Genomic DNA, 23,920 nt, shown 5'->3' with positions numbered 1-23,920 from the left:
GACGTCACCTTCCTTCCCACCCGCCCGCCCGCTACATTGTAAGGGGCATGTACGCTGGTCACTGCATTGAAAGGGGGCATGTACGCTGGTCACTGTTTTGAAGGGGAGTGAAGAACACACACACAAAAGAAGGTAATTTGTTAATTTAACGTTTATTTCTATGAGGAGGAGTAATTCTGAGGGGTCAAACAAAGAAATAATTTAAAAAGTGACAAAAAAGTTATTTTTATAATGACGAGTTTTGCGGCTTCCAGTTTTTTTTTCTTCAGAAACGGGTCCAAGTGGCTCTTTTTGTCTTAAAGGTTGCAGACCCCTGGTCTAGAAGATAGCCTGCTGCTATCTGATTTGGTTTTTATTTTTATTCACTGTGATATTTTCAAGGTTTTTTATTGCTATCCTTTGGAAAATGAAAAGTGGAATATAAATGTTTAAATTTAAACAAACTCACTCAAGCTGTGGAAAGCTCGCAGAAGTTCAAGTGAAAGCAACTGTCAGTGCAAACAGCACAGACCGCCATAGGCTCGATAATAACAAAAAAGTAGGACGCACCCATTATGTATCATATAAAATGATCCAGCCCAAATTTCTCTGCAACACAGCACAATTTGTCCTATAATACAATTTAGAAAGATCTTCATAAGTTATCTTATTCTGTCCTCACAACAACCCTGTGAGGTAGGTTAGACAAAAATGTTGTGACTGGCCCAAAGTTACACAGAGATTTTCACAGTTGAGGCTACAATCCTAGTAACTTCAACAGGACTTAACTCCTATTTCAGGGCAAAAAATGAACTGGTTTGCTCTGTAAGCACATGAACTAAAGTCCATCTGGTTGAAGTCCAAATCTGACATCCAGTGTATCAGAACAAATAAGACATTAAAACACAACACCATGATGCCCATTTTCTATTATTCAGCATAAATGCATCTGCAAACATTAGAAAGCCATATTTTTAATTAAAGGCTACAGAGTGATTCCTGGAATTAGATTTCAGTCTCTTTTTCTATACGTGTGCAAACAGCTCAGTTCTTCCACTCTGTGACAATATTGTGGGAAAGCAGCAGTAAAATGAATTGCATTCAACAAAGGTGGCAATATAGGGTTTTTGTTATTAACAGATAAAGTATGAATGCACTACCTGTAAAATCTATTTGAGAGAAGCCTTAAAATCTCCTAATACCACATCTGCAGCTAGGGCAACCGAGGGACTATTTATATTTAAGGCTTTAAAACCCTTATTCTTCAGGAGTCTCACTAAAGGTTTAGATCTAATCACCTATTATTTCTGAGTCACCTAGCTTGTTATCATCTTAACACTTTAGTACATATCAAACAGCAACATGTTTTCCTCTCCTGTTATTTCCCCAGTACACAGTTATGAACTGGGGGCAAAATACCCTGAGCTATTGACCCATTGATAGGGGAGACACATGGAAACTGACACCAAGATGGGTAAATCCACCCATTTGAAACATAGTAATTAGCTACAGCAGCTCGGCTAGAACTTCAGTGAATACCCTTCACTATTTTAAGAATTTCAACAATGGACACATGATCAAGTTAATGTAAAATGGATTATATACTAGAAAACTTTCTAGCCACCTCTGTACTCACAAGACAAGACAGCAAAGAATGTTTCACCACCCCTCCTCCGTACTGTTACCAAAGTTATAGCAAGTTTTCCTGGATCAATATGGAATAAAAGAGTGTGATTTCATAAATGCAATGCAGAAGACAGATCCAGAAAAGAGATATGCACAACTTTAGATATGTCCTTTTAATTCTGTGTTATAGTTTATAGCTTAGTTGATAATATGAAGTCACTAGCCTGGCTTTAACTCACAAGAAGCCTCCTCTTGTCCTCAGCTAAAAAGTACTTGGCCACAAGGCAAGTATAAGAGGGAGAAAAGCAGCCCAGAGATGGTGGTGGATCAACTAACTGCAGAGTTGTATACAGCAGCACAGAAAGGAACTGATTTTGCTTCACAAGGTGAAACCTTGAAGAGGTGGAAGAAGTTGATGGAAAGATGAAATGAACATCGGCAGGGTTTTACATTTAAATTCTACATACATCAAAAACACAGAATTTAATATCAGCCACAGGTACATTTGAGAGCCAGTGCTTACTAAAATCTCAGAAACCAAACAGGAAGCTATATAAGATTTCAAATAGTTAGGGACGGGCTTCAGCACCCAGTACAGGTCCTTGTTCCCCACGATCAGGAGAAGCAGGATAAAATACAGTGGACCCTTGGGTTACGTTACCTTCAGGTAACGTAACTTTTGGGTTGCAAACACGGCAAACCCAGAAGTGTATACTTCCGGGTTTCGCTGCACGCGCATGCACAAAAATGCTCTACACACTTCATGCATGCGCAGAAGTGCTCTGCACACTGCACACAGAAGTGCTCTATTGCACTGTGCGTGTGTGCAGAAGCGGCGCCTCATGTTGCGGACTTTTCGGGGTACATAAGGACCCCCAGAACGAATTAAGTTCGTATCCAGAGGGTCCACTGTATACACTGTATACCAAATGAGTGTATGCAAATGTGTATACTTAAATAAAAGTTGCAGAATTTTGTTTTTCTTAGCTCAGAATTGTGCATGTTTAAATGCACAGATAACACACAGCCTATTAGAGTACTTTCCAAAGCCCATGAGCCAAAGTCAAGAAGAATGAATATATTGCAAAATATTTATCCTACAGTCCCACTCTCTGCTACTCAGCTATATGACAATTTCAGACATTCAGGTTCAGAGAAATACTTTGGCTTGCATTAGTGAGAGGCAGCAACAGAATTTTATCAAAAGCAATGATGAACGGTTTAGAGTATAATATTAGTGGGAGAACAGGCAGATACTAATACCTTCACATCAGCCACCAAGTGAGCCTAAGTGCTCCCAATGCAATTGTACATAAAGGAGGTGCAATGAGTTGTGTATAAGGTGGGATATGCTCGCAGGTGGCTGACGTGATCAGTGTCCACAAAGTCCACAGCCTTAACAAGGACCTGATGCTGCTTCCGAGCCTCTATCATATTCTCCACATCACTTGCTTGAATAACAGAATCCGCCTTGGAGTAGAGGTATAGCTCAGGCCATCTAGAGAGTTGCTTCGACATGGCATCATAGTGGCTCTCATGTACAAAGCGGGTCACAGGATACAGTACCATCCGCCATGTCACCACCAGAACTGCAAATGTCAGTAAAAGGGCATACTTAACACATACATTGTATGACGATAGGACAACTGAGAGGGCACCAAGCGCACCCCGCAGATTCTTCCTGCCAGGAGCACTGTCAAACACAGTACCCACCACCCTTAGATGCTGGAACTGCTGGTGAGTGTGAAGAAGCTCCACAATGTAGCGGTACAGCATGACACCTCCATTGCTGAAGACATGAAAGAGCAGGGGCTTCGTCTCTACTTTGTAGTCAAAGAGGAGCTCCAGCAGCTTCTTTGCCAAGTTCTGCAAGGAATTTATACCCAAGGATTCTGAAAAGAAAATCAATCTCCAAGGAGCCGTATAGCGGATCACTACACATCCCTGTGAGGAATACACAAGTTTTAGTGTGTGCCATACAGTAAAAAGAACAAGAATTGGACAAGGTGTGCCAAGAGAAATATTCATATACTGCATATTTGAGAACTGCTCTCAATTTTCACTCCAGGAAATGGAAACATCTTAAAAGCAATACTCCTATATAGACTAGCAATTAGGCACATGTTAGGTTATTGCAAAGGGTGAGTCCTGAGGACTGAGTAACAAACTAAATTATCTGCAGTGGACTACAGTGATGGGCAAATGAAGCTCTTTCATTTCAAGTCAGTGACTCATCCAAAAAACCCTTAACTCCAGCCACAAATCCCATACTTGTCAGCTGACATGCTTATAGCGTGTTTTATACCAGTGTTTGAGCAAGAGAGTGGAAAGGAAACCATTATAGCCAAAATGGCTATAACAACAGGGGGAGAGAGACAACTGCTCAGTCTCCCTGCCTTTAACAAGGGAACATTTCAGTCTAAAACATCTATCATTGGAAAGAAATCAAGTGAACATCAGACAGGACCTCGGTTAATTTTCAGAATCTTTGAAGAGCTAGGCAATAAACACAAAATAGTAGGCTTTTGAATGTCCCCTAGAATACATTTTAAAGAGGATGCCAAGCAAACTTCTTAAGCTAAAGTTGCTACCAAAACTAAACACTTCAAATATTCCCAAGCTTTCCGTTAACATAAAAGAGTTGAAAAAGATTTCAATCAGGCCATATAGAAAATTCAACTTTGAAATCAGTCAAGCTACTCTCTGCGACTTATTATGTATGTAATTTGTATACCTCCCTTCATATGAAGATCGCAGGGCAGTTCGCAACAGAAAAATACAAAATACACAATAAAACTAAAACAAACCAATAACCCCCCCCCTACAAACACATTTTAAAAGCCATAGAATGTTAATCAGCCAAACGCCTGGTTGAAGAGAAACATTTTCACTTGGCACTACAGTCTACTCTATGCAAGTCCTGGGAATGCTCAGGTCAGGAAATTCTCACCCTAGAATTTTCACTTTTTGAGTAGTTCTTTTATACACAATGTTCAGGTGTGCCACATGCCACCCAAAGTACAATCCATCCAAGTGTTCTTGATGTATCTCTGGATTGGCCACGAATTGTTCTTTCTCTGAAGAACACTGCAATAACTGCAGTCAAGTAAGTTCTCTACTACTCACCTCCTGAAGGTAGATGGTGCTGTATTTCTGCAGGTACCTATCCTTGCAGCCAGCCCACCCAAGCAGTATCACCACGGGCAGATTGCCTTTACTTCTCTTTGCAGCACCCGACTCTGAAAAAAAGAAAGGAAGATTAAATGTCTGCCTTAGTCTTAACGAAAGGACTACTGTGCCACCAGACACGCAAACTTTTGGGAGCTGCAGCCGCCTCCGCAGAACATCCCTGCACTTGTCAGGAGATTCCTGGGTAAGATGTGCGCGTGCGCGCCGCTTATTTGCGATTAATTCATACTTCCAAAGGCGAAGTACCTCAGCAACGGAAGCAGATTTCAGGGCCAAGCCAAAGGGAACGCTGCCTAAAATCAAACTCTTAAAAAAAACAACCGACTCCACGAAGACAGCCCTCGCCTATTTCCAGTTTCCACCTTCAGCACGTCGGTCAGACCTTCCTTTTCCTCTCCAACGGCCGCTCCGCGAGTGCCGTACCAGCGAAGCCTCCCAAACCCTCGCACACTCACCAGCATTTCTCTCCCGCGGGGTCGGGGGCAGCTCCACTACGCACCCCAACTCCTTCGACCCCATCCCTACGGCGGCTACCTCAGAACTGCCGCTTCCGCCTCAGCTCCGCCGGAAATGCCCGCCCAATTCGACTCGCCTGACGAATCAGGAGGAGCAGGCGAGAGCGCGCGCGGCCGCTCCGTGACCCCCACTTCGCCGGTAACCGGGATGCTGCTTAGCAACGCAGCGGCCTTAGCAACCGAGCGGCCACCCCTTTGCATATACAGTATAAATACATACACACACACTGCCCGTTTTCGTCAAAAACAAAACAAAACCGAGCTGGGCTTCTTCGTTGACAGGTTTGCCAGTGGGTCCCCCCTGGAAGTTTTGAAGCAGCCCCGGAAAGAATGAGCAGTGGAGGCTAGAGCAGTCTGTATATGGCAAGAGCAGAACGAGGGGTGTGTAGGGAATCGCGAAGGCTTCGAGACTGATGGGCAGAGACTACGAATTGAGAAGCTAGGATTCAAGCCTGGAAGCATTTTAATCTGTTTAGGAAACTGCTGTTCCTAAATCATTAAATGTGTGGGGTAAAAAGCGGGGGGTCTCTTAACGAGGAGAGAAAGGCACTGGACACTTTGCTGCATTATTCGTTTATTCTGCATCTCAAATTCCAAAGCTGAGCTCCAGCAGAAAATCAGAGTGGGAGAAAACAAGCCCCACCCCACTCCGCAAGAACATATTTCTTGGGGTGCAAAGAAGTTTTGCATTTTGTTGTTTATGTTTGCCCTGGCAAGGTTATCATTTGTTTTGTTTTGTTTTCCTAGCAGGATTCCTGTGACTTTAACAACTGCATGATGGAGTAGTTCAGACACTTGGTGAGTTGAACCTTAATGTCTTTCTGCAGGAAACTCATCACAAATCTGAACTACAATGGACAATAATTTTTATCTCACAGCTTATCTAAATTTTAGGTTCTAGAGCCTACAGTATATTGTTTTTGCCAAGCACATCACTGTGAAGGATTCTAGGTTGGGTTGTTTTCATTATGGCTATTTTTGAATGGGTTAAGATGATTCTAATACCAGGCAGAAAGGATCTCCTTTGGGGAGTACTGTAATATAATTAGTTCTTTCAGGGAAGAAGAGTTAGAATGCATTCCTAACCATTCCTACTTAAGAGCAAGTTAATTGAATCCAACAGAGCTTACTGCCAGGTAAGTGAAATTATGATTGCAACCTTAGTTACTGGGAAAGATTTTAACATTTTATGTACCAGATGTGAAAGCACAGAGAAATGAAAGAGATATCTTCTAAAATGATTTTATTCAGGTAACTAGGCTACCTGATATATGAAGAAGTTACTGTCCTTTGGCTAAAGTACGTATGTGCTTTTTACTTCATGTCCTACAATTCATCAGGCATATTGATTGTACACTTCTGCTTCCATAGAGCGTTGGAGAAACTGAGATTGGACTCCACTACATGGTTGGATCACTCTGTCTATTGGATCTTTAGTTTATATAATAGATAGTTAGTGATTATGTGTATTTATTAACACCTCCAGGATCTTTATAAACTTGACATCTCATGAGAAATAGGAAAAACCCACAAATTTCAATAACTTTTTGAGACATGATATATATGACCAAGCCCATAAGAAATATTTTTAAGGTGGAGGAATTTTAAAAGCTTAAGTTGTTAGAAATTAACAAATTGCAAAAGATACTATTGGGACAGGCTCCTTCACTAAGGATGGGAGCCAGGTAACATAATCAATATTCTGAGTGTTTAGAAGTTTCTGTTTTCTGATACTAAAGAATATATAAAAGCTTTAAAAGGACTGGTAGTTTTCCATTAGAATTCTGTGAGCACTTCTCAGAAGAACTTGTACCACATTTAACTCCATTGTTTAACAATATACTGAGGTGCCCAAGGTTGAAACTCCTGATATATGTAGGGAGGTGATATTAGTAGTTATCCAAAAGCATTTTGCCCCTTGGGGCAATCCTGTTCATATATTAATGTGAAAATGTTTACTATATTTCTCAATGGAAGGATTAATTATACTCTTATACATTTACACATCCTATATTTAAAGCATATTTATACCACTTTAACAGCCATGGTTTCTCCCAAAGAATCATGGAAACTGGAGCTTACCCTTAAGTAAATACAGTTCCTAAGATTCTTTGCCAAAGCCTTATGCTTTAAATGAATCAAATGCTGTGATTATGACCCATAATCAGGTTGTGAATATCATTCAGTTTCATGAAATGCCCAAAATCCTAATCATTTTTCTCTGGATATGGACAGTACATTGGATTGCTTGAAAAAGATTGCCTTAAAAGGCTTTCAAATAAAATGAATTTCAGGGAACGTTTTGTATGGGCCTTTGGACTGAGAAGGAGCATTAAATCATGTTGCTTTTCTGTGAGGGGTCCGTAGCCATTGCTCTGAAAGAGATTAAACAGGTTTGCTCTTCCTACGGACAATACTAGGTTGTTTTTGAAGAACCTGCTGCAGTTCTTGCCTGCTCTGCTCAATAACCTAAGAATGTACAGTATTATTCAACCTTTAAATCACCTTAGACAAATCGGAACAGTGGAAGGAATTCAAAGTCATGCTAAAACAAAAGTTCCATCAGCACAAACATTTTTGCTTGCCTGATGGAAATACCTCTCCTCTCCATGCTGTTCTGGGCGTTCTCCTGGCACCTCCCCAAGCTAATTTGTGGGGATGGGGGTGCACAGGGGAGGGGAGGAAGGAAAGTCCCATTGCTTAGTTAAATCCAGCCCTTTAACACCCAAGGTAAAAAAAGAAATAGTATTTTGCATTGAAAGAAAATGCGTGGGGTCAGTGGCAGTGTTTAAGGCTCCAGATTACAAATAAGCTTCAAGACCTGAAGAATGGAAGTTTTGCTTTTATACTGTTCAACATTAAGGATGCTGTACATATTTTGAATGGCTGTTAAGGTCTCTCTTAAGGGATGTACTGCAACACTAAAATGGCAGTGTTTCCTAAAGTGTTAGATCTGTTTCAGATTGTGCTTATGGTTCCATTAAAGTGGTTAACAGCTTGGCAAAAATATTATATGACAAGGCAAGAAGCCAAGGATTGCTAGATTTACTATGCGTTAGCCAATTAAGCATGGTGGGCTTCCTGTTCTGGATTTCACATTGGATTGCTATGCTGCTGAGTTTTGTGATTTCATTAGTTTGGTAAAAGTGCCAGAAAACAAATATTGGAAGAAGATGGAAAACAAAGGGATACCCAATTACTCAGGTACTGTGGTAGGTTTTTCTTTCCAAAGATAGACTTAAAACCTGGCAGTATTATATTCCTGACTTCATATGGGAGAAATGGAAAGAAATGTCTCCCCTCTTCCTTTTTTAAAATCCTCCATAGCAGCTGTGTTGGCAGCACTAAAATGTATACCCAATTGGCATCTTGGACAAATAGGCAGTTTCTTTTTGTGGCTCAAGATATCCTTGTACACTAATTCAAATGTCTACAAATAAAAAGGCTGGTGAGAGAGAGAGAGAGCTCTTGAAAACACTTTCTACAGAATTAAGTGCTTTTGTCATTTAACAATATGTACACATGGCAGATTTCTCATGTTCTGAGTTCAGCACTTGAACAGGTAGGTTTTTACCTCACTGACATCCAGAACCTATCTGTGCAGATGGCAAACTTGTGCCAGTCTCAATCTTTTCCAACTCAATCCAGAAGGCAATTGTGGGCTGAAGTCCCTATGTGTCTAGATTGCAGAAGATAGATGTGGAACATATAATACCTTTTGAGAGCTTCTCTGTGGCTGTGCCTTTAAAAATGCATTTTCCTTTTTTGGAAGCCTGAATCTCTTTGTGTCAACTGTGAATAAAGGTAAACATATTCACAGTAGGTGGTGCCATTGAATCTTCAAATAAGAACATGATGTGGCCATGCAGCCTTCTCCCCTGTGACTGACTTCTGTGTATCAAGTGCTGCAGCCAAGTAGATGAAGATTTATCTTTAGCAGTCAAAGGACTCATTGCTTCCTAGAAAAAGGAGGGAATATATGCCCCCATAAAAATATGGAGATGTTAATTTAGAATCAAACTAGCAATTGTTTCAGTTGGAAAGTTCTTTTAACTAGATCAGTGTAGAGGACACAGGTGCACAATATGGAGCTATAATTTATAGTGAATGTCCCAAGATGAAAAACAACTTCTGCCAAAACGCAAATATCAGCTACAAGGCTCACGAGTAAGATTTCACAAATATTCTGTAAATCAAGTGAATGAGGCTCATGTTTCACCTCTTCCTCTGAAAGGCTGCTACAGCTGTTCCCTTGTCAGTGCTAACATTTGTTATGGCTAATAACACTTTCAATCACAACTATTTGAGGAAAATTGATTTATTTAGAACCTTCTCTCCTGTGCTGAAAATACTCTGCCAAGGACAAAAGCTCCTGCAAACCACAGGTTGTTAATTCCCTGATGGATTCCTATGCATGTCTCAGCACTGCTTCTTTATACATTTTTGAAGGGGCTGTAAAGAAAAAAAATGAGATAGGTAAGCTCTTCTTTATATTTAATGTTGCCTTTATCATAGCAATTCTGTAAATGTTACCCCTCAAATTTTTGTATGTGAATCAAATTTGAGTTTCATGTGCTGTCTATAGGATAAATAAGATTAGTGGGGCAGTGCTGACATAACTTCCAAGATATCTGTGTTGAGTTTTTGCCTTTCAGACCGACCTACAGAATCCATTTTAACTAGCCACTTCACCAAATGCCAAAATTTGGTAACTACAGAATGACACTGCTTGTTAAAGCCTACATTACTGAAAGACTTGTTAGTACCTTGACAAAACAAACTAGGCTTTAATATGGTTCAAACTATGGTTTAAAACAAGCATGGTGATTTGCTTTAAATTACTATTTTAATGTGAGATGCAAGGTGTGCCAGTGCCAAAGTCAGGCATGGCCAAACTCGGCCTTCCAGATGCTTTGAGACTACAACTCCCATCATTCCTGACCACTGGTCCTGTTAGCTAGGGATGATGGGAGTTGTACTCCTGAAACATCTGGAGGACCGAGTTTGCCTATGCCTGGTCAAAGTAGATGGGGCTGGTGTATTCTCTGATCTCACAAATGCATAGGTCTAAGGTTTTCTTCTCTTCTCAACAGAAGGACACAACCAGTCATGACTTCCATAAAGGAGCAGGCAGCCATCAGCAGATTAATAAGTTTTCTACAGGAATGGGACAGTGCTGGCAAAATTGCTCGAAGCCACATTCTAGAAAATTTTATGCTAACCAACCAAGGCAAGACAGGTCCAGAACTGGAAATAGAATTCTCTCAAGGAGCCAGTTTGTTTCTCGCCCGTCTAACTGCTTGGCTCAGGTTGACGTATCCTCTTCCTTGGAGATCTCTTGTTAAAGTGTAACAAGAGCCAAAAAAGAAAGCAATAATTTCTCCATTAAAATTACTAGAATTGGCTACATATTGGTTTGATAAATTATATTTATTTTTATACGAGTTATTAGTATAAATTGCACCAACTTTTGCTATTTTTAGGGCAATTGTGCTCCAGTTATGGTAGCAGAATTTAATAATCCTGGACTCTTGACTTTTCCTGCAATATTGCCCAATGTCTGAAGTTCACAGACAGACCTTGCAAGTCCTACTTCAGACATGTCATTCCTCTAAATAAAGTATGAACTGCTGCAAAAGGGCTGAGGTGGGTAGGGAGAAAATCAGATTCAGCTGAGGTTTAGTGTGCCAGAATGTATTTAATTTAAAGCCTTCACAAACTCACAATAGTTACATGTATGGAACGTGCCTAGAGCAACAATTGAAGTCCATTGGCATCTTCCTATCAGCTGCAAGTGGGTGAGTAAAAAAATGTACCATTTCTATATTTGGATAGGATCCTGAGGTTTTTAGCACATTATGTTGCTGTGAAAGAGGTAGTGAGAACGTGGTGTTTGGGAAAATGTAATCATCTTATCAAAGAGATTGGCAAATATAAAAAGCTCTGCTTTCTGTGGCTTGGTGCTTCTTTGTCTGTTGCCTAAATAACCATTTTATCAAACATGAAATCATGCAACTTGCACACTGGCATGGCTTCAGGAATAAAAACTACTCCAGCAACAACCATAGGGAATGTTCTTAGATGAAGCATTCCTATAATCTCCTTGGCTGAGATACCAGGTTGTAAGTGTTGGATTTGGGAATACCTATGCCCAGTTCTGTATATGGAAAATATGGTCAAAGTTTTCTTCCCCTGTAAGAAAACTAGAATTGCTTTAGTTCATCAGCTTGCATTCCTGTAAAGAATGGAACACTATTTAGTGAATGACTGAAGTGCAAAGTCTTTCCCTTGGCAGCTCTGCTGCTTTAGTAAAGGGGTTACTAAAGTGGTGTTTAGGAAGAGAAGCAGTGGAGCTGCCAATTACTTTGCCTATGAAAAGAAACTTAACTGTTAATAAGTGTGAAATAATAACTGAAATCATATTATGCAATCTTGTTGCAAATAGACTTTAGATCTGTTGCTTTCTTCTCCACATTTTTTCAGCCAGCGATACATTATTGAATTCCTGGAAGTTGGTGGTATCCTCACATTGCTGGAAATACTTGGGCTCAACCAACTGAAAGAGGAGGACAAAAGGGAGTCCATAAAGCTTCTTCAGTTAGTAGCAAGATCTGGCAGGAAGTTCAAAGAGATTATTTGTGAAAGCTATGGTAAGGCAGATTGTGACAAATGAGATGTACTGCCAGATATTTAAGTGAAGTGGTTTTCTGACCTCAGGGTTTTCCCCACAGAGCTCATCTTATTCTTTCCACCCCAGTGAATACCACTGATAGAAAAGAGTTGCTTTCTTGTTCAGTATCTCACCTGTCACAGGTTCATCAATAAAAGGGCATGGAAACATTTGATTCTCACAAGGATCTTACTTTGTAGTGTTTTCCTTTCATTGCAGTATATAGCAGCCAGGATATTTCTACCTGTAGAAGACGAATAGATCTCTGAAACATCAGCATATTAATAACTCTGTAAAGTTTCCTTTCTTGGGTAGAGTAGGATGAAGTGTTTTAACTACAGTATTAAAAATTAGTGTATGGGGAGTTAAACGCAAATAAATTCAGCTGGGAGGGAATATAAACTTTTTTAGTATCTACTATAAAGTCACAGTGGATGCTTGTTTACTGCATTGCTCCACTGAAATGGATGAGTGTGATATATGTCCATCCCAGTCCAGCAACGGAAAGCTATATGTGAAAAGTACACTGTAAATGGGGATGCAGATTTTGCATCTGGATGTGCATTCACATAGGAGTGCTCAATGAACCTCATTTAACTGGTTGAATATGGCTTTTCATGCAAATCTGAAGCTGCATCCAAATTCAGAGCCAGTCATTGCTGCCCATAACGAGTTGTGTGAGCCTGAACTATATTGATTAGATTGGATTTATATTCTGCATTATCCCACTGGCTCAAAGCAGCTTACAGTGGCTTTCCCCCTAAACCTTAATACTCCTGTCCCCTAAGCTCCCACTTCCTACTTGCTGCAAGCCATATGTAAGAGAGAGTCTCTCTCTCTCTCTCTCTCTCTCTCTCTCTCTCTCTCTCTCTCTCTCTCTCACACACACACACACACACACACACACACACACACACAGTCTTGTGTTTACCCAGAAGTGAATCCCACTGAGTCCAATTTGGCTTACTCCCAAGAATACAAAGTGCATGTTTAACAATTGTAACCTTAGACCAGCACAATTTCAAAAACAAGGACTGATTGCTGATTGAAACAGGGATTAAATCAACTGAATAAGGAGGCTATTTATTATTTATTTATTCATTTGCCCTAAAGTCTACAGAATTTTTACATAAATGGGCAAATCCTTGAAAACTCAAAGTCTGAAAACCATTGCATATTTTAGCTAGTGTGAGGTGCAATGGCTTCACTCCACTTTGTTTTCAGTTGTAGACTCTGAAGGTATATGGAAAACAAGATTTACTTGAAGGTAGCCCTGTACATTGATCCAAAACTTTCCATACATGATATCATTTGAGAAACCCATTTAGTGATTAAATAGATGTGATGTTAAGTGTGTCTTTACATAAATCACACACATTTTAAGAATTGCAAATAGCAATTGGTTACAATCATGTTCACTATTAGAGTGATTGCCTGCCAATGGTACTCTGCATATTTATCAATGTATAATAAGGGTGTCCTTTGTTACTTACAAAATACTTGTATTAAAACTTCCGTATTATTTAAATACAAGCTAAAACATGGGGCTGCTTAGCTGACACTTTCTAGCCTACGTGTTCAGAAAGCTTTTTTCCTTTATAGGTGTACGATCAATTGCTGAGTTTTTTGCCACCTGCAAGTCAGAAGAGACTCAAGAGCAAGTACAGATTCTTCTGGATGCTTTAGGCCATGGCAACCCCAAATACCAGAATCAAGTGTACAAAGGGCTGATTGCTCTTCTAAAGTGCACCTCTCCAAAAGCCCAGCAACTGTCCCTACAAACATTGAGGACAATACAGGTGAGCAACAACAAGATGGAGGGGGGGAAGGAGGCATGGGGTTGCAATCTTTGTTTCATCCACTATATGGAACTTCCCATCATCTGTTACAGACAACATGCATTTTTTCCTCAGGGGCATCTGTGTTTCTAGCCAGTGCAGGGTCTACAAACTGCACATATATATTGCTATTAACAGTTAAATGGATCTAAGTGCCAAATACCATGCCAAAGGAACCAACTATATTAGGCAAGAAAGGCTAACAGATCTGACCTGAGTTTGATAATTGAACTATAAGTAATGGAGATATAAGTAACCCAAATACATTGCCTTAGAATACAATGTTTGTAATTGTATTTAAATAGGTTTAAAGGGAGTTTCTTTTAAAAAATTACTGAAAACCTATTCTGCCCCCATGTCTAAAATCTGAAATAGTACCCCTGAAAATAGGTGGTTTTTTTAGCTAAGAACTGTCAGCTGTAGAACACACCACCCCAATTATGGCTAGATCTAGAAATTTAGGGATACATAGAACTTATTGACACCTCCCTTAACCATTCTAGCTAATGATTATTTCTAATTAATGCACTTATAAAACTGATTGGTATAACAGATTCATGAAGAGTGGTCTCCCTAAATACTGCCCTTGCATCTTTATGGTTCATTGCAGCATGTTGTCTGATCTCACCTGGGTGAGTTCACATTACTGCATTAGAGAAGTTGTTGTTTTTTTTGTTCATTTTACAGTTCTTGCACCCCAAGTTGTTTATATCAGCACAGCTTTAATTTGCATCAGGGAACTTCAATCAGTTACAGCAATCTTCCTTTTACATTCTTACAAAATGAATTGTCTCCCCTCAGAGTGTTTAATGTATATGCTAAAATATCGTCTGACGTGCTCCTAAAAGGGATTTTCATCACCAGGTCAAAATATAATCTTTTGTCTGCTTGATCATGCTGAGGATTTGGGTAGCCCAGCTCTTCCTTGTGATCTCTTGATTGTGACCTATATTTTTCATGCTTGTTCTGTATTAGAGCATACTAAGACGGGATCTCAAATATTCTTCTCTTGCTCCTTTACTTTGGCAGACAATTGTGGGAGATGCCCATCCAAGTATTGTGGACTCAGTGCTTAGTGTGCTCCGTTCTCTGCACCTGGAGGTGCAATATGAGGGTAAGATGACTCTATGCACTCACCTCCACTTTTGAAGCCAACCCTCAAATCGTTGAGTCCAGGTGACTACCACATACTGAAATTGAAAATCAGTTTTAAAACAATGCACCAATGAGCCAAATGTCTATAGGAAGGGAAGAACCCTAGTAACTAACGCATTCATGAAAAAGCAAATTTTATGTAAGGTACGGCACAAGGTAGCCTACTTACAAGGCATACTGGTCTTTGGCTGGTGCCAAAGCTGGGTGAATCCAGTGTGTGTTCTAATTTGCATGGTAGCTACCACAATTTTCTTTTTTAATGCTATATTTGCTTCAAAACAGATAACTTACAAATTCCCAAGTAGCATAAACAACATGTCTTCAAAGCAGGTGACTCACTGGCCTTTATTCCATACAGTTAAGCTGTGTAGTTAGTGCTACCAATTTTTTTAAAAACTAGTCTACACGTTTTATGAAAGAACCAACAGACAGTGCCTTTACGGAGGGATTGAAGTCTTTAGGAACATGAGAACTGCACAATTAACGTGCTATATTGCCTAGTGCATTAACAAACCCACTTGAAAAAAGTTGAGTGTTCTTTGTCCTATAACTGCCATATAAACGTAAGAAGGAGCTGCTGGATAAGGCCAGTGGCCCATCTAGTCCAGTATCCCATTCTCAGTGGCAGCCAGCAGCCTATGGAAAGCCCATAAGCAGGACCTGTGCTCTCCCCGCCTATGATTCCCAGTAACTGGTAAACACACTGGAACAAATGATTAACAAATGATTAACTGGTAAACACACTGGAACAAATGATTAACAAAGACTGGACATAGTTGAACCACCTTTTAGGCTCTGTGTAGGCAAATTATTCCCCAAGAAAACAGGAGCTACCTTACTACTATTACTCTGTGACAAAGCACCCACTTTAGTATCTTCCTTCTTCTAGCGATTCAACTAATTAAGGACCTAATGGCATATGATGTGCGGCCAGCTTTGCTAAAAGGACTGGTTGCATTGCTAAAGCCATCAAGACAGGAGACTGCCAAAATGCAAGCCAGAATCCTGGAAGGTGAGATCCACAAATGCTGCCATTTGGACCCACTTATGAAGACGTTCCCCACTTCTACATCTCCTTCCCTATCTCTAGAGTATATTAGTCTAAGGCTGTGTTCACATTCTCGTATACTGTGCACTCACTACATTTCCGGTTTTTGTGTTCACAAGATGTTAGCCAAAATGCATATTGTCAGGGGTTCAGGAGCAGAGGGACAGGAAAGGGAGGAATTAGAGACCGAGGGAGAGGAATCCGAGGGAGAGGTCAGCGATGATAGCCATCCGAGGTCTCTAAGTCTCTCCAGCGAATCAGAGGATTCACAGAAAGGGGCTCCCGTGGTCAGAGCTAGGGGGTTGCCAGAGGGAACACCTCAGGAAGGAGGAGCCAGAGGGGACTCAGAGAGCAGCAGCTGGAAATCGGGACCAGCTTCCCCACCGGAGAGCAGTAGGGGGGAGGAGCCCCAGGCATCGGCAGCAGGCAGCTTTCCGTCAGCGGAAGGACATGAGTCAGGGTTAGCCACGCCTGCATCAGAGAGCGAGGAAACGGTCAAAAGGAAGGTCAGGGGCAGCGCACGCGCGCCAAGTTCAAATGTACAAGAGGGTGGCGCAATGAGCAGCCCGGAGAGGGAGCCGGGTCCCAAAGCCCGCCGAAGAGAGGGGGAGGAGTCCGAGGGGTCCGCATCCGAGGCGTCCAGGAAGGAAGGCACCCCGGGGGGTAGTAGGACCCAGAGGCGGAAGGAGAAACGAAGAAGGTGGAGTAAGGCTAGAGTCTTAAACTGGTGTACAGGGGGCGGAGACTCAGACGAGGCTTCGCTGGTCTAGGGTCTAGACGTAGAGACGCACGCTAGGGCTTGAAAATGGGAACTAAACTTCAATAAAGACTTTTGTACAGTTCTGCTGGCTAGCGTTGGTCTTCTGTGAGCTGGGACCTGGAGGCAGTCTCTGACACATATGTTTACTGTACTTCATACTACTGTATGTAAACAGCTTGGGGTGCAAGAGCTATGAAATGCACTGAAAAAACAACTTCACTGCTCTCTAAGGCAGTAATGTGAACACACACTTACTGTAGCATTAATATTCTTCATGTGTTGAGAAGGGAAGGCATATATTTTAAGTCCATCCTCTGTTCCTTTTCTTTTATCATGGGGCCCAAGCTCTTTCCTCATTCATACCTAAAAACCTCTATCAAGTTCCAAGTTTGCTCAGAGCGGGCCTGTAGGGGTATGGAATGAGAACCCATTGTGATAGAACAGAAATTCATCTCAACCACCAGTCTGAGAAACTGGAGCAGGGAGGGCTGCAGGCAAACATTGACATCTTTCAAAGCAGACCCAAACCAACATTCCCTGCTTACCATCAAGGAATCAAATTTCTGCATGGTGTGTGAAACAGCAATTAGCTGGTGCTAGCCTAATTTAAACTGTGCTGCTGGATAGGTACTGAATGGCTTTTCTTTGGAATTCAGTTCTTTCTGGACAGTGTTTTAGGTCAAAAGCAAAGATTTGGGGCAGTTATGAGACACAGTACCTGACTCCTACATTGTTTCCTACATACAGAAGCTGGTACATTACACCTGATGGAGTCCTTGCCAGCATATATTCAGCAAGCTGCTGCTGCCAAAGCCATTGGGTAAGAGATTATGATGGGTTACTGGAACCAGTTGCCAACACAGAGGCAAACTGTGAAACACTCTTAGCCCAGTTTTGGGTAGGCCACAGATGCAAACTAGAAAACACCTCACTTACTGTGTGATAACAGCCACTAGTCCACAGTCCAGACTGGCAAATTATATACACCCACTTCACCTGCTACTCAGATGGAGGCAGTAGGGCACTTTTTATATATATTTTTAATTGATGGTGTTAGCTATATGTTTTAATCATACTATGATATCTACTTGCTGCATTTTGTTCCAAGAACCTCAAAGTAGCAATTTTAGTCTCTTAACATAGCACACTGGCTAAGAGTGACTTGCATTGCCCAAGGCCAGCAAGTAACCAAGCATATATATTTGAAACCCTCCCCACCCCCATCCAAACATTACTACAAAATGGCTTTCAATGATTGAAGTTGAATCCATGCCTTCTGCTTCTTGATGCAACATTAGACAGCCAGCATCACATCCAGTCCCTTAAAACACATTCAGAACTAGAATACCTATATAATCCAGCCACTATCCTCTTACCTTTCAGTGTTTATAACATGAGCTAGAATAGTCAGGTTATCAATGGAGCTATACATAAAATATCCTCTGAATATACAGCTCCTCTCTAATCATTTTAGGGTTATCATCTTCAGCACTAGACAAAGTATTTGCTGCTTAGCCAAATTCATGTCACCATCCACCTTACTAGGCTTAGCACCATAACAACTCATTCAGTACAACAGATTTGCCCAGTCAGCTTATTTTCTTGGCAGCGTGTGCCTTTAACAACTGTTGCAGAAATCCAGCTGAACCTGTTGGATGTCTCCTATTATTATTGGATGTCTCACTGTCAACCAGCTGGTAAAGGGCACAGAACAACCTAGATCTCTCTAGCTTGTAAATTAGTGGGATGCTCCCTCTGCTCTTAAACCCCCCCTTCCCCCTCTCTTGTCTGTTTATTGAAAACATTTTTATCCCACTCTTCAAACACTCAACTTTGCAGAATTCTGGCCCAAGACTCCAGAGATGTGGCTGAGGAGCTGGTCTTCTTGAGAGTGGTGCATGGTCTCATGTGTGCCATGGGCAACAAAGATCACACTAACTGCCAGAGGCAGGCCAGCATTACCCTAGAGGCAAGTGACTTTGTTGAAAAGGAGGGAACTGGGCGTAGATGTCTATTGTCACTTTTTCAAAGCTCTCTAACTGAAGGGGTTGTTTCGGTGGGTGAAATGGATGGATTGGATGAGATAAAACGTTAGTCAGTGGATTAAGCGCTAAAGAATACAAAGATCAGACTATGACAGGAGTAAGTAAGGCTTTCTTAGAATTTAACATGCATGGCTTGTAGATGTTGGAAACATGGGAGCAGAAACTGCCTGTATATTTAAGCCAAAATATACAGAAGTGTTTAAAAACTGTTTCTAATGTATTTTAATGCCCTGGGATCTTAGGGTGAAGGGTGGGTAATTAATAAATTAATACCACTAGAGAATTTTTAAAGTCTCAATTGTGCTGGGAAATTATGGTTGAGGCTAGAGCTTTGGAAAGGGATAACAGCAGACCCCCACTAAAGATTCTGAGTGATGAAGACCAGAACAATAAATACTAATGAAACCTGGATAGTAAATATTAGATTGCAGAGTTTTATACTCCTGTAGCTTACAAAGGGCTGCATTCAACATTATACAGTCAAACTTCGGATCTTGAACGCCTCTTGTTTTGGAATGTTTTGGCTACCGAACACTGAAAACCCAGAAGTAAATGCTCCGGTTTTCGAACGTTTTTCAGAAGCCAAACATCCAACGCAGCTTCCGCTTGAGTGCAGAATGCTCCTGCAACCAATCGGAAGCCGCACATTGATTGTCAGACATTTCGGAAGCCAAATGTTCAACAACCGGGGTTTGACTGTACAAGCTAAGTTTCACTTGTGCAATGGAGTCCTGTTTCCTCACCTCTCTGCATTCAAAATTTGCTCCAGAGTATACCCAACCCTCTGGAGTCTGGAGAGTTTAAAGATGCATCATGGGCTGGAGAGGAGGGAGAAGTTATGTTAACTCAAGCAGAAGTCTGCTGCACAAACAGAAAAGCAGAGTTGGATACAACCCAAGAATTATTCTTATTTTCCCAATGGATTAAATTGTGTTCCCCTGCAGCATTTTGTAAAGATGTTCATAGTGGTGGAGAATCAAACCCGAAGCGCCATGGGAGAAAAATTGTTCGAGCTCTTTATGGTATGTCTTGTCTATCCTCTGTACTAAGGTTATGGGACTCAGATATGAGATGTTTTATTTGCCAAAAGCAACAGTGAGATTTAAGACAAAACACCTGAAATCCCAAACCACTTTTCTAATTGTTTAGAAGTCTTCCTTCCCCCCAGCAACTATAGTAAGAATCACTATCTTCTGTGGCATAGCCAGTGTAGACAAGATCTTCAGTAACTGTTAAATTCAAATGAATGCTTTAAGAGAGCCAGAGTTCAGAAAGGGTAGTGGTATCTTCTTACTACTTCTGCCATTGTAAAAGCTGCTTTCTGTTTACCAGGTTTCTCTTATCCTCTTATCTTAAACCACTTAGAAACCTATTTTAAGAGCATTAAGCAGTATTTAAATTAATAACAATCTTGAAGAGGAGGAACATAGAAAGTGGCACAGTAGAGGGAAAGCACAGCTCTAGACCTTTTTTCAGAATAAGGGCAAGAACATCATCTGCCAGAGTAATTGCAGAGTAACACTGCTGCCTCCAGCATATGACTGTGGTGATGAGGCTTTCCAATTTGCTTATGGCAGATTAACTAAAAAAGTCTGAGAATGAAGAAAATAATCAAGCAGAGGCCTAAAATACTTAACTTGCCTCTTTAAACCACAGCACCATCCGATGCAATATTCCAGCCTTCTTTCCATACTGTGATTCATCTTCCTAGCAATTTTTGCTTTTCCATTTCTAAGTAAACATATTCAACCATATTTCTCCATTTCTGTAAAAGCTGTTCTGAACATTGGATTGGCAGATTTTGAAAGAAATTAATTTGGGAAGCCTGTATATTTTAAAGTGTGGATTTACTAGTAAAGCTAATTCTAATACAGTCTCTGTCTTCATAGCTGCATATGATGGTTATAATAACCAACCACCTACAATTATTGAATGATGTTTTATACAAAGTCTCAAAACTATTTACAATAAATATTTTCTATTTTTCTAAACATTAAAACACATGGCATTAGCACAGCAGCACTAAAGTCCAGATTGAGCAACTGCAACAATATAATTAAAGCTGCCCATATGTCAAAGAATAAAAATGATGTACCCTGGTGCAAAATGATAAATTGTCATCTGGTGTGCCTTTCTGGAAAGAGCATTCTAAAAAGATGGTGAACTATTACAGAGAAGGCCCATTCATCTTTCTTCTAAATTTTCCAAATATCCAATTTTAATCAAAAGCCAGGCAGCCATTAGTCCTTTAGTTAAAATATTCCAAGAAGTTCACTGTTCAGATACAGTCATCCTAGCCTTTGAGTGAAGAGACATGTAGAGACAACTCCATTAGAGTGGCCCTTGTTTCAAGGAAGAGATGCCAATGAACCATCAGGAATTGCCCTCCATTTATTTCCAGCCCTGAACCTTGGAAAGTTCCTGCTTTTCAATAAAGTGACTATCTTACCTTTCTTCCCTCTAGCAAGATGCTACAAACTTGTACCTGAATATGGATGCTGTGCAGGCTGTTATCCTGGCCACCAATATAGTCAATATTCCAGAATATATTTTGGCTCAGGCAAAAATGGATATTCCAGGTGTGTTGGGCACAGTTGTGGACAAAATAAATTTGGAATATGTAGATACCTCCTTAATGCTAAAAAAAGGGGGGGGGGAGGGAAGGGAAATAATGGGATGAGATATTGTGTAGGCAGGTTGTGAATAAGTACAAAAATATGAACTGGGACAATTTATTAGTTCACAACAGTATAAACAAGAAGGGTCTTATGCTAATTCAACAAGTCCAGAGGGAACAGAAATTACACATGAAATCTGTAGAAAGAAATGCTAGTTAGATGACAAGAAAAAAAGTACTGTGTCTACTCTTGAGAGTGATATGCATGTTGGCATGCAGCCCTTTGAAGGCTGGCAAAGCCTCAATGTGGCTCTCAAGCAAAAAATGTTAGCCACCACTGTATTATGCATTTATAATCTTTACGGGTTCGCTTGTGCATACTGCATTTTATTTTATGGAAACTGCCATGTGAGGATGCTTAGCCTAAAAGGCAGCTTACCAGTACCTTAAGTGAATACAGTGGTACCTTGGGTTACAAACGCTTCAGGTTACAAACACTTCGGGTTACAAAGTCCACTAACCTCAGTAGTACCTCAGGTTGAGAACTTTGCCCCAGGATGAAAACGGAAATCACGCAACGATGGCGCGGCGGCAGCGGGAGGCCCCATTAGCGAAAGAGCACCTCAGGTTAAGAACAGTTTCAGGTTAATAACAGACCTCCGGAACGAAATAAGTTCGTAACCCGAGGTACCACTGTATCTTGATTGTATAACAGTACAGTGGTACCTTAATTCCCGAACTCAATCCATTCTGGAAGTCCGTTCGACTTTCAAAACGTTCAAAAACCAAGGCACGACTTCTCATTGGCCCTGGAAACAATGCCGACAGCCAAAACGGATGTTCAGCTTCCAAAAAACATTCGCAAACCAGAACACTTACTTCCAGGTTTGCGGCATTTGGGAGCCGATTTGTTCATCAACTAAGCTTTTTGGGAACCAAGATACCACTGTATTTAAAAAACAAGCTACCATACTTGGTACTGAAGTAATGAACTGAGTTGTCTTTCTTGAACTCTTTTTCCTCCCTCAGAGAGAAACTCAGCTGCAGAAGATGAACAGGAACAGCCGTCTCAAGATAGAGAGTTGCTGCTTTAGTTAGTGACCTCTCAATTGTCCTCATTTATTGGGCTGTTGTTCATTTTCATCTATTTTTTCATGCATTCTGTTTCAGGCCCTACTACCTATCCCCATGAGAAAAAGATGCAAAGCTCCAAGTGCCTTATGACAGGTGACTTTGAGTCCCTGTCCCCCTCCCTTTTCTCAAATCTGAAATCTACTTAGTTTGGTTATCAACCACCAGACACATCAATTGCTCTAATTGTTCTTCAACAGCTGCCTTTGCAACAACATAACCATAGACTAATTTGTGTCATACTTATGAAAATAAGGAATAATCCCTTGTACAGCCACTTTGAGTTCTGAGGAGGAGACAGGATATCTATGTAATAAATAAAAGCAATACTGAACAACTAAATTTAAGTCTCTGTGATCATACATACCAGACACAAGACTTCACTCCAATTTGCAGGTTCAACTGAAACTGAAATAAACGAACATACAGAAGATACATGGGCATCTGGTTAGCCATTGTGAGAACAGAATGCTTGGCCTTATCTAGCAGGCTGCTCTGCTCTAACACCGTGAACTCTAAATCCCCTTGCCAACTTATTTTTGTGCAGACAGACTGAACCCTAATGTAGTAGAGCATCCAGAAGTCTACTGTAAGACCCAATGTTCTTTTCTTGAGAAATATTATTAAAGGTAAAACATTTATATGATTTGCAAGCCAAAAACAGAAACTGCCATTCTCTAGCAGCGCTACTGGGAAAGCAGCAATGGCTTCTCTAGTTATGCATTCAGCATATAAACACACTCTTGAATACTTCATAGCTTTACAGTTATATAAAGGGATTTTTGAAGTAATACAGCTCTTTAAGAGAAATTAAGGAGCAATCGTATGCTTAAGCCCATTGATTTCAGATACGGCTAGTTTTGTATAGGATTTGGCTGCTCTTTTCCTGAAGTGTACTTTAGCACAATGGATAGTATGTATGCTTACAAATCAGGCCTATCTACTTCATAGAGATGGAGATAAAATGTTGAAACTTCATATCAGTTGTTTCCCAACTCCTAGCTCTCTTTTCTTGGAAAGCATGCTATGCCATTAGCATCTCCTTAGCCACTTTGTATGCCTTAGATCTTAGGAATCAATTAACACTTGCATGCAGTAATGACACCCTAAATTCACTTTATAATTGGCAATGCCAGTAGACAAAATTAGCAGCATCCTTCCCATCCTTTGAAAGCTACACTGATACATCCATGCATATATCAGACTTTTCCTCATAGGGTGTAAGCACATACCATATATAAATAAACACACACACACACACACACACACACACACACACTTGTTTAACACTTTGGGGAAGGATACTGAAGCATACCCACACACTACTTTGCTCTTGAGTAGTCCAAA

General features: G+C 40.7%; 2 protein-coding genes and 1 long non-coding RNA gene across 10 annotated transcripts; 1 reads left to right on the top strand and 2 right to left on the bottom strand.

The window, feature by feature from the left end:
- Positions 1-133: 133 nt before the first annotated feature.
- Positions 134-5,357, bottom strand: TMEM53 (transmembrane protein 53). The gene is made up of 3 exons (XM_028733723.2): positions 5,250-5,357; positions 4,732-4,844; positions 134-3,549 (listed from the first exon to the last, which is right to left on the bottom strand). The coding sequence occupies exons 1-3, from the start codon at positions 5,311-5,313 to the stop codon at positions 2,893-2,895; spliced, it is 834 nt and encodes a 277-aa protein (XP_028589556.2). The 5' UTR covers positions 5,314-5,357; the 3' UTR covers positions 134-2,892.
- ARMH1 (armadillo like helical domain containing 1) lies at positions 5,320-22,915 on the top strand. 8 transcript variants are annotated; one of them, XM_028733717.2, is made up of 13 exons: positions 5,320-5,448; positions 6,057-6,107; positions 10,403-10,624; positions 11,039-11,107; positions 11,793-11,959; positions 13,582-13,778; positions 14,847-14,931; positions 15,862-15,984; positions 17,528-17,600; positions 18,620-18,749; positions 19,770-19,847; positions 21,290-21,404; positions 22,472-22,915. In XM_028733717.2, exons 3-13 carry the CDS (start codon positions 10,419-10,421, stop codon positions 22,534-22,536), a joined length of 1,308 nt encoding a protein of 435 aa, XP_028589550.2. In that variant the 5' UTR covers positions 5,320-5,448; positions 6,057-6,107; positions 10,403-10,418; the 3' UTR covers positions 22,537-22,915. The 8 variants fall into 8 exon arrangements, with proteins under 8 accessions (XP_028589550.2, XP_077784920.1, XP_028589546.2 ...); XM_077928794.1 differs by lacking the exon at positions 5,320-5,448 and adding an exon at positions 5,458-5,591; XM_028733713.2 differs by lacking the exon at positions 5,320-5,448 and adding an exon at positions 5,458-5,690 and having other exon boundaries at positions 6,060-6,107.
- On the bottom strand, positions 20,056-23,030 carry LOC144327806 (uncharacterized). The gene is made up of 2 exons (XR_013392942.1): positions 22,941-23,030; positions 20,056-21,463 (listed from the first exon to the last, which is right to left on the bottom strand). It is a non-coding gene; the product is annotated as an uncharacterized LOC144327806 (long non-coding RNA).
- Between the last annotated feature and the right edge of the window lie 890 nt (positions 23,031-23,920).

Source organism: Podarcis muralis, chromosome 5, assembly GCF_964188315.1.
Source record: "Podarcis muralis chromosome 5, rPodMur119.hap1.1, whole genome shotgun sequence".
In the NCBI taxonomy this organism is placed as follows: domain Eukaryota; kingdom Metazoa; phylum Chordata; class Lepidosauria; order Squamata; family Lacertidae; genus Podarcis; species Podarcis muralis.
Note: the sequence above shows the minus strand (reverse complement) of the source record. Positions and strands in the feature narration are given on the sequence as shown.

Coding starts and splice junctions, on each gene's coding strand:
- ARMH1 (XM_028733717.2), top strand. CDS start 10,419: ATGACTTCCATAAAGGAGCAGGCAGCCATCAGCAGATTAATAAGTTTT. Junction 13,779..14,846: donor AAACATTGAGGACAATACAG/GTGAGCAACAAC, acceptor TTACTTTGGCAG/ACAATTGTGGGAGATGCCCA. Junction 14,932..15,861: donor CCTGGAGGTGCAATATGAGG/GTAAGATGACTC, acceptor TCCTTCTTCTAG/CGATTCAACTAATTAAGGAC.
- TMEM53 (XM_028733723.2), bottom strand. CDS start 5,313: ATGGGGTCGAAGGAGTTGGGGTGCGTAGTGGAGCTGCCCCCGACCCCG. Junction 4,845..5,249: donor CCCGCGGGAGAGAAATGCTG/GTGAGTGTGCGA, acceptor TCTTTTTTTCAG/AGTCGGGTGCTGCAAAGAGA. Junction 3,550..4,731: donor GCACCATCTACCTTCAGGAG/GTGAGTAGTAGA, acceptor TATTCCTCACAG/GGATGTGTAGTGATCCGCTA.